The sequence below is a fragment of the Erythrolamprus reginae genome, chromosome 10 (genome assembly GCF_031021105.1).
Source record: "Erythrolamprus reginae isolate rEryReg1 chromosome 10, rEryReg1.hap1, whole genome shotgun sequence".
NCBI lineage: Eukaryota > Metazoa > Chordata > Lepidosauria > Squamata > Dipsadidae > Erythrolamprus > Erythrolamprus reginae.
In genome coordinates this window covers 6,520,313-6,529,292 of record NC_091959.1, presented here as the reverse complement: position 1 = coordinate 6,529,292, position 8,980 = coordinate 6,520,313, and the positions used below count along the sequence as shown (strand labels likewise).

Genomic DNA, 8,980 nt, shown 5'->3' with positions numbered 1-8,980 from the left:
CATTTTACCCTCAGACTATCCACAGTTGACCTGTCCAGATTCCTAAGAGGTCAGTAAGGGGCGTGCATAAGCGCAATAGCGTGCCTCCCGTCCCTTGTCCTATTGTCTCTCCTATATCTCCTATATCATATCTATTATTCTTCTATTCTTCTTATATTACTCTCATAATATCCTTCTATTCTCTAATTGATATATTCTATTCCTAAATTTTCACTCCTTTCTCTAATATATTTTACTCGAGTATAACCTCTGTAACCTTCATTTTGTATTGTTGTGCATTGGACAAAATAAATAAATAAAAATAAATAAATAAAATAAATAAATAAATGCTACCGACTCACAGACTTATCAGAAATGTTCTGTTCTAACTTAATGTAAGCAAATCCACTGAATTGTTTCATCTGACTTTCACAATTTTCCTTCTTCTTTGGCTAGAATACACCAAAGTTTAGACTATCTGGAGGACCGAGTCACCGTCTTTCATTCCTGCTTCCTTACGGCGAGTATCAACGCCCAGATAAAAAACACCGTAGCGCTAGGACATTTCGTTCTCCTACCAGACTGTTTGCAAAAAGGTAGTATGCATAGACCAGAATGAGCAATAATAATAATAACAATTAATGATTTACTAATTAAATACTGTTTTTTGTTCTGTCGTGCTCTCTGGTAGACTCCTCCCAAAAATTCACAGGTACAAATTTCAGACACACACACATTTGAAAATTCAAAACAATGTTCTTTATAATGAAAATTCACTTAAACCAAGCCCTCTTTTGGTATAGCAAAGAGCCCTCGTCTCCAACCAAACTGGTAATTTGTACAAGTCCCTTATCAGTTCTGTGATACTTAGATTGCAGCTGTGAGGCAATTCACAGTCCTTCTTCTTTCACAAAGTGAAACACACTTTGCTCTGGTTTAGTTTCCAAGCTGGGAAAAATCAGCACACAAAAGGTCAAAGTCAGTAAAGCAGTCATGAAACACAACGATCAGATAATCCTCCACAATGGCCAAACCCACAGGCTGCTCTTTATAGCAGCCTCACTAATGACCACAGCCCCACCCAACCACAGGTGGCCTCATTTTCTTTGATAATAATCTCTCAGTTGTTGTTGCCTATGCATCGCTCTCCGCATGCCTGGCTGTATCATTAACTCTTGTTCCGAATCCAAGGAGGAGCTAGATAATTGATCTCCTTCTGAGCTGACTGCCACATTCTCCTCCTCCCTGTCACTCATGTCTTCTTGGTCAGAGGAGCCTTCATCAGCAGATTCCACCGGGGGCAAAACAGGCCTGCGGCATGTGGATGTCTCCCCCACACCCACAGTCCTTGGGGCAGGAGCTGGGCCAGAGCTAACCACAACAGTTTTTATTGTAATCCGACCATTTTGAAATGTATGGAAAAAAGTTTGTATGGAGAAAAAATAACACCCCCCAAAATAACAACAACAACAACAACAACATCTTCATGTTCCAGGTCCTCAAGGAGGATTCAATAAATAGACAAAAATGCCAAATAAAAGTCTAAAAATCTGTCTGAGTGCACATTCTTGTTGTTATATTTGTCCCAAATTATGGCATTTCTTAGCACAGTAGTTCTCAACCTGGGGGTCGGGACCCCTTTGGGGGGGTCAAATGATGGTTTCACAGGGGTTGCCTAAGACCATGAGAAAAGACAAATTTTCCATGGTGTTGGGAACTAAAGCTTCTATTCTGGCGCCTTGAGACATATTTTTACAATCCGACCAATCAGTCATTGACAGTGGGAGTGTCCCTCTGACCTTGCTGCCAATCAGCTTAGAGCTTCGGTTGGGAGAATTGGCGCTAGACTTATGGGTGGGGTTACCACAACATGAGGAACTGTATTAAGGGGTTGTGGCATTAGAAAGGTTAAGAATTTAGCTTGGCGCTAAATTCAACAGAATAGCTGATATGTTTTGCAAGGAAACACCATCAAGCAGTTGCAACTACATATATTATAAGCAGAAATATAACCGAGCGTGGATTTGCACATTTATAGATATGCGTGCAAACGAGATCCATTTATTTTTCTAACTCGGTTCGCGCTACGTTGTAAACATGGGATGAATCTTTTTAGAAATTTCCCAGATGGGGAGATAAATTCCCAGGCAAGACTGGAAAATAAGATGTTGTTATTCTGTTATAAAAAATGCATCGTATTTAATTACTGTGCATGATAAATTTTGGCAGCCAGTATAATTGCTAGTGAAGAATGGCCTTGTTATTACATTAATAATTGAATAACTTTTCCCTTTTTCTTTTTTCCCCTTTTGCCTTCACTGTAGAAATTAGGCAAGAAATTGGCCACTTTATATGGGAACAGATAGACAGTCCAATACAGGATTTACACCGCAGTCCACTTACACTTCAGGTAAGAAAAATATATAGAATGCAACAGTTAACAATATTCTTCTTCTTCTTCTTCTTCTTCTTCTTCTTCTTCTTCTTCTTCTTCTTCTTCATCTTCTTCATCTTCTTCATCACCTTCTTCTTCATCACCTTCTTCTTCTTCATCTTCTTCATCATCACCTTCTTCTTCTTCACCTTCTTCTTCTTCTTCTTCTTCATCATCACCTTCTTCTTCTTCTTCTTCTTCATCATCTTCTTCTTCTCCTTTATCACCTTCTTCTTCTTCTTCTTCATCATCACCTTCTTCTTCTTCTTCATCTTCATCTTCTTCATCATCTTCTTCATCATCATCATCTTCTTCTTCTTCATCTTCTTCTTCTTCTTCATCATCACCTTCTTCTTCTTCTTCTTTATCACCTTCTTCTTCATCATCTTCTTCTTCATCTTCTTCTTCTCCTTTATCACCTTCTTCTTCTTCTTCTTCTTCATCATCACCTTCTTCTTCTTCTTCATCTTCTTCTTCTTCTTCATCTTCTTCATAATCATCACCTTCTTCTTCATCTTCTTCTTCTTCTTCTTCTTCTTCTTCTTCTTCTTCTTCTTCTTCTTCTTCTTCTTCTTTTTCTTCTTCTGGCAAAATTGTTCATAGAAGAAAATGCCCCATAGGAAAAATATATATATTTATGGGGCTGATTAATTTTCCTTTATAAACCAAATCTCCGGGACCGCCTTCTGCCGCACGAATCCCAGCGACCAGTTAGGTCCCACAGAGTGGGCCTTCTCCGGGTCCCGTCGACTAAACAATACCATTTGGTGGGACCCAGGGGAAGAGCCTTCTCTGTGGCGGCCCCGACCCTCTGGAACCAACTACCCCCGGATATCAGAGTTACCCCCACCCTCCTTGCCTTTCGTAAGCTTCTTAAAACTCTGTCGTCAGGCATGGGGGAATTGAGATATTCCCTTCCCCCTAGGCTTATAAAATTTATGCATGGTATGTCTGTATGTATGATTGGTTCCTTAAATTGGGGTTTTTAAAATTACTTTTAATATTAGATTTGTTTATATTGTCTTTTTACTGTTGTTAGCCGCCCCGAGTCTGCAAAGAGGGGCGGCATACAAATCTAATAAATAAATAAATGAATGAATGAATGATTGAATGAATGAACGAACAAATGAACGAATGAACGAATGAATAATGAATGAATGAATGAATGAATGGAGTAGTGAGAAATTAGAAATTAAGGTTGTTTTTCTGTCCACAGTCTGGTCCAACTCCTGAGTCAAAAATCACCAAGAAGCAAGAACAACTAAGAGACAAGGATGAACTGGAGAAATGGTATAAATTTGAATGGAATCACTGATAGGAGATTGATATATATTGAAGGGTAACGTGTTGACTGAGAATGACTAATTAGTCTAATTAACCTGCTTCTCCTGGCTCTTGAAAATGATTAATCAGAGCAAAGACTATAATTATTTATTTTATCAATTGGATTTGTATGCCGCCCCTCTCTGAAGACTCGGGGAGCCTTACAGCATATAAAAGGAAAACAGTACATTGCAATATCCTAAATCCAATTAATTTCACTTAGTTAATCTAAAAGTCTAAAATCCCCAATTACGTGGGGGATCCTTGATTCTTAGTTAGCAAGACGATAGAGGAGAAAAATAATAAACTGAAATTAAAAGCATCCCTTCTCACTGTATTTATCAATAGAAGGGCTGGACTAGAAGACCTCCAGGGTCCCTTCCGGCCCTAGAATTCTAATATTTATAGTTTTCTTTGCAGCCAAGGTCCAAGGACATCTGAAACAGGAAAGCTAACGTACATATCCCTTCAAGATTATCCATCAAGTAACATGGTGACAGGTAAATAAAATAGATGATGAATGAGTTATTAAGACACATAACTAGGTTCTGTATTTTAATGTCTCATGATGTTGGATAAATGGTTAAAGCAATGGTTCTCAACGTGGGTCATGACCCTTTTTACACAGGGGTCACCTAGGACCATCCTGCTGGATAGAGCGCTGGTGAGACCCCATTTGGGATACTGTGTCCAGTTCTGGAGATCTCACCTACAAAAAGAGATTGATAAAATCGAACGGGTCCAAAGACGGGCTACAAAAGTGGCGGAATGTTATTTTATTTTATTTATTTATTTTGTCCAATACATAATACACATTGAAGAGAATAGATATGTAATAACATAAATAAAGAAAAGAATAGAAGAAAAGATATAAAAGTATAGGTGAACATATTTGAAAGGAAGAAAAGATAAATGAGATAAGGAGAGACAATTGGATAGGGGACGGAAGGGACACTGGTGCACTTATGCACGCCCCTTACTGACCTCTAAGGAACCTGGAGAGGTCAATCGTGGATAGTCCAAGGGAAAAATGTTGGGGGTTAGGGGTTGACACTACTGAGTCAGGTAATGAGTTCCACGCTTCGACAACTCGGTTGCTGAAGTCATATTTTTTACAGTCACATTTGGAGCGGTTTACATTAAGTTTGAATCTGTTGCGTGCTCTTGTGTTGCTGTGGTTGAAGCTGAAGTAGTCATTGACAGGTACAACGTTGCAGCATATGATCTTGCGGGCAATACTTAGATCATGTTTTAGGCTATGTAATGTCTTAAGCATCAAACTTGATGAACTCAACCTGTATAGTCTGGAGGACCAAAGGGAAAGGGACATGATCGAAACATTTAAATATGTGAAAGGGTTAAATAAGGTTCAGGAGGGAAGTGTTTTTAATAGGAAAGTAAACACAAGAACAAGGGGGCACAATCTGAGGTTAGTTGTGGGAAAGATCAGAAGCAACGTGAGGAAATATTATTTTACTGAAAGAGTAGTAGATGCTTGGAACAAACGTCCAGCAGACGTGGTTGGTTAAATCCAGTCACTGAATTTAAACATGCCTGGCATAAACATAGATCCATCCTAAGATAAAAGACAGGAAATAGTATAAGGGCAGACTAGATGGACCATGAGGTCTTTTTCTGCCATCAATCTTCTACGTTTCTATCACAAAAAAACATATTTCTGGTCGTCTTAGGAATTCATTCCGGTGGAATGCACATGAGCAGAAGCAAAAAAAATATATCACCAAAATCTTACGATCCCCTCGTGAGATTTTGCTTCCTGTGTAGCGGTCGTAGCGGCAACTCCTGCCTGTGTATAATGGCATATTTATTAGCATTTAGATAAAATACAGGAAATAGTATAAGAGCAGACTAGATTTTATTTATTTATTTATTAATCAGATTTGTATGCTGCCCCTCTCTGTGGACTCGGGGCGGCTAACAGCAATAATAATACAATGTAAACAAGTCTAATATTTAAGTTAATTTTTAAAACCCCAATTTAAGAAACCAATCATACATACTGACATACCATGCATACATTTTATAAGCCTAGGGGGAAGGGAAAGTCTCAATTCCCCCATGCCTGGCGACAGAGGTGGGTTTTAAGGAGCTTACAAAAGGCAAGGAGGGTGGGGGCAACTCTGATATCTGGGGGGAGTTGGTTCCAGAGGGCCGGGGCCGCCACAGAGAAGGCTCTTCCCCTGGGTCCCGCCAAGCGGCATTGTTTAGTTGACAGGACCCAGAGAAGGCCCACTCTGTGGGACCTAACTGGTCGCTGGGATTTGTGCAGCAGAAGGCGGTCCCAGAGATATTCTGCTCCGGCGCCATGAAGGGCTTTATAGGTCATAACCAACACTTTGAATTGTGACCGGAAACTGATCGGCAACCAATGCAGACTGCGGAGTGTTGGTGTAACATGGGCGTATTTAGAGAAGCCCATGATAGCTCTCGCAGCTGCATTCTGCACGATCTGAAGTTTCCGAACCATGAGGTCTTTTTCTGCTGTCAATCTTCTATGTTTCTATTTCTTTTCTAGGTTACACCTCTGAGAAAGTATTGAACAAATTTCTCGGGGAGATACGAGATTTCGTTCCCGGTAGTTCTGGTTATTCAGCCTACTGGATTCCGAATGAAACCAACGTTTTCTCTGGTGTGAAGATGAAATTAAAGAGGAAGTCATGAATCACTTTGGAATCCTTATGAAGAACAAAGTTTTTACCCCCCCTCTCCATTAACTTCCCTGCAGTTTTTTTATTCCTCCTTCCTCCCCCCTCCCTCCAGCAGAGTTTGGAACGTTTATTTTTGCAAAAGCTGTTAAGTGCCCAACGTTGTGAAGTTTCACGCTGCTCCATGTGTGGATGATTCAATGCCACCAATTGAGGGCATGTCCTGTTCTCAGAATTCCACTTATTAAAACGTTGCCACTGTTTAATGAAATCAATTATTATTATTATTATTATTATTATTATTATTATTATTATTATTATTATTTGGATTTGTATGCCGCTCCTCTCCGCAGACTCGGGGCGGCTAACAACAATGATAAAAACAACAACATGTAACAATCCAATTTAATAAAACAACTAAAAACCCCTATTATAAAAAACCAAACATACACACAAACATACCATACATAACTTGTAATGGCCTAGGGGAAGAAATATCCTAACCCCCCCATGCCTGGCGACAAAGGTGGGTCTTGAGTAATTTGCAAAAGACAAGGAGGGTGGGGGCCGTTCTAATCTCTGGGGGGAGTTGATTCCAGAGGGCCTGGGCTGCCACAGAGAAGGCTCTTCCCCTGGGGTCTGCCAAACAACATTGTTTGGTCGATGGGACCAGGAGAAGGCCAACTCTGTGGGGCCTTATCGGCCGCAGGGATTCGTGCGGTAGAAGGCGGTTCCGGAGGTATTCTGGTCGATTGCCATGTAGGGCTTTAAAGGTCATTACCAACACTTTGAATTGTGACCGGAAACCGATTGGCAGCCAGTGCAGGCCGCGGAGTGTTGCAGAAAGGTGGGCTAATCTAGGAAGCCCCACGATGGCTCTGGCGGCCGCATTCTGCACGATCTGAAGTTTCCGAACACTTTTCAGAGGTAGCCCCATGTAGAGAGCGTTGCAGTAATTGAACCTCGAGGTGATGAGGGCATGAGTGACTGTGAGCAATGACTCCCTGTCCAAATAGGGCCGCAACTGGTACACCAGGTGAACCTGGGCAAACGCCCCCCCCCCGCCACAGCCAAAAGATGATGTTCCAATGTGAGCTGTGGATCGAGGAGGACGCCCAAGTTGCGAACCCTCTCTGAGGGGGTCAGTAGTTCCCCCCCCCAGGGCAATGGACGGACAGATGGAATTGTCCTTCTTGGGAGGCAAGACCCACAGCCACTCCGTCTTGTCTGGATTGAGTTTGAGTTTGCTGACACCCATCCAGGCCCCAACAGCCTCCAGGCACTGGCACATCACTTCCACTGCTTCGTTGACTGGACATCAATGCATTTTCCATTCATCGTGTTTTGACTTTTGCAGTGTCCTAAACCATGAACGTTCTTATTTATATTTATTTAGATCCCTTCTTTATTTTTATAAGTAATGCAAGGGGGAGAACATATTTAATACTCCTTTACCCTCCTGTGTTCCCCACAGCAATAACCTTATCAGATAGGTTGGACTCGGTGAAGGGCTGCAATTTTTTTTTTACTACCACACTGTGGGCGTGGCTTGCCAGCCATGTGACCAGGTGGGAGTGGCTTGCTGATCATGTGACCGTGGTGGTTTAAAGGCAGTGATGGGCTACCAAAATTTCTACTACCACACTGTGGGCGTGGCTTATGCATTTTATTTCAACATCTTGCAGTGCAAATTGGGTGCTCTGGGGTGGAGCTCCAAATTTTGCTACCGGAATTGCATTCCTGACCGTTCCCGTAGGAGCCCAGCACTGGTTAAAGGTCATGTGACTGGCTTAAAGGTGGCCAACCTGAAGTCACTCACATCACGAGTTTGGGTTAGGATGCCTGGCCTCTCCTCCCCTCCAAGAGATTCTCTATTTACTATTACCGAACGTCCAAATTATACGATTTAATTCTATGTGCATATGTGATATGTGTACAGTGTTCCCTCGATTTTCGCGGGTTCGAACTTCGCGAAAAGTCTATACCACGGTTTTTCAAAAATATTAATTAAAAAATACGTCGCGGGTTTTTTCCCTATACCATGGTTTTTCTTGCCCGATGACGTCATGTGTCATCGCCAAACTTTCGTCCTCCTTTAATAAATATTTTTTTTAATAAACTTTAATAAATAAACATGGTGAGTAATAATCTAAATGGTTGCTAAGGGAATAGGAAATTGCAATTTAGGGGTTTAAAGTGTTAAGGGAAGGCTTGTGACACTGTTCATAGCCAAAAATAGTGTATTTACTTCCGCATCTCTACTTCGCGGAAATTCGACTTTCGCGGGCGGTCTCGGAACGCATCCCCCTCGAAAATCGAGGGAACACTGTACATACATATTACCCACCACAGGCACACAAAATTGTATATTATCTACTATATAAACTGTATGTGTATGTATACATACACATGCACGCACAGCTTTTCCAAAATTATACACATTCAACCTCATTTACTGCGATCGGAAAAACATACCCAGAGCCCAGAAGGGAAAAAAAAGAAAAAAAATTTCTACTGGTTCTGCCTACCTGATCAAAACGGTACTCGTTCTGCTTACCTGACTGTACCTGTAGGAGCC

At 41.3% G+C, this 8,980-nt stretch overlaps 1 protein-coding gene across 1 annotated transcript in view; it reads left to right on the top strand.

The window, feature by feature from the left end:
• TERB2 (telomere repeat binding bouquet formation protein 2) overlaps nt 1-6,418 on the top strand; it is an 8,369-nt gene extending 1,951 nt beyond the window's left edge. The window contains exons 3-7 of the mRNA XM_070762496.1: nt 436-575; nt 2,304-2,389; nt 3,630-3,703; nt 4,157-4,236; nt 6,273-6,418. Coding sequence (XP_070618597.1) covers nt 436-575; nt 2,304-2,389; nt 3,630-3,703; nt 4,157-4,236; nt 6,273-6,418 — 526 coding nt within the window. The remainder of the gene's footprint in view (nt 1-435; nt 576-2,303; nt 2,390-3,629; nt 3,704-4,156; nt 4,237-6,272) is intronic.
• The last annotated feature ends 2,562 nt before the right edge of the window (nt 6,419-8,980 follow it).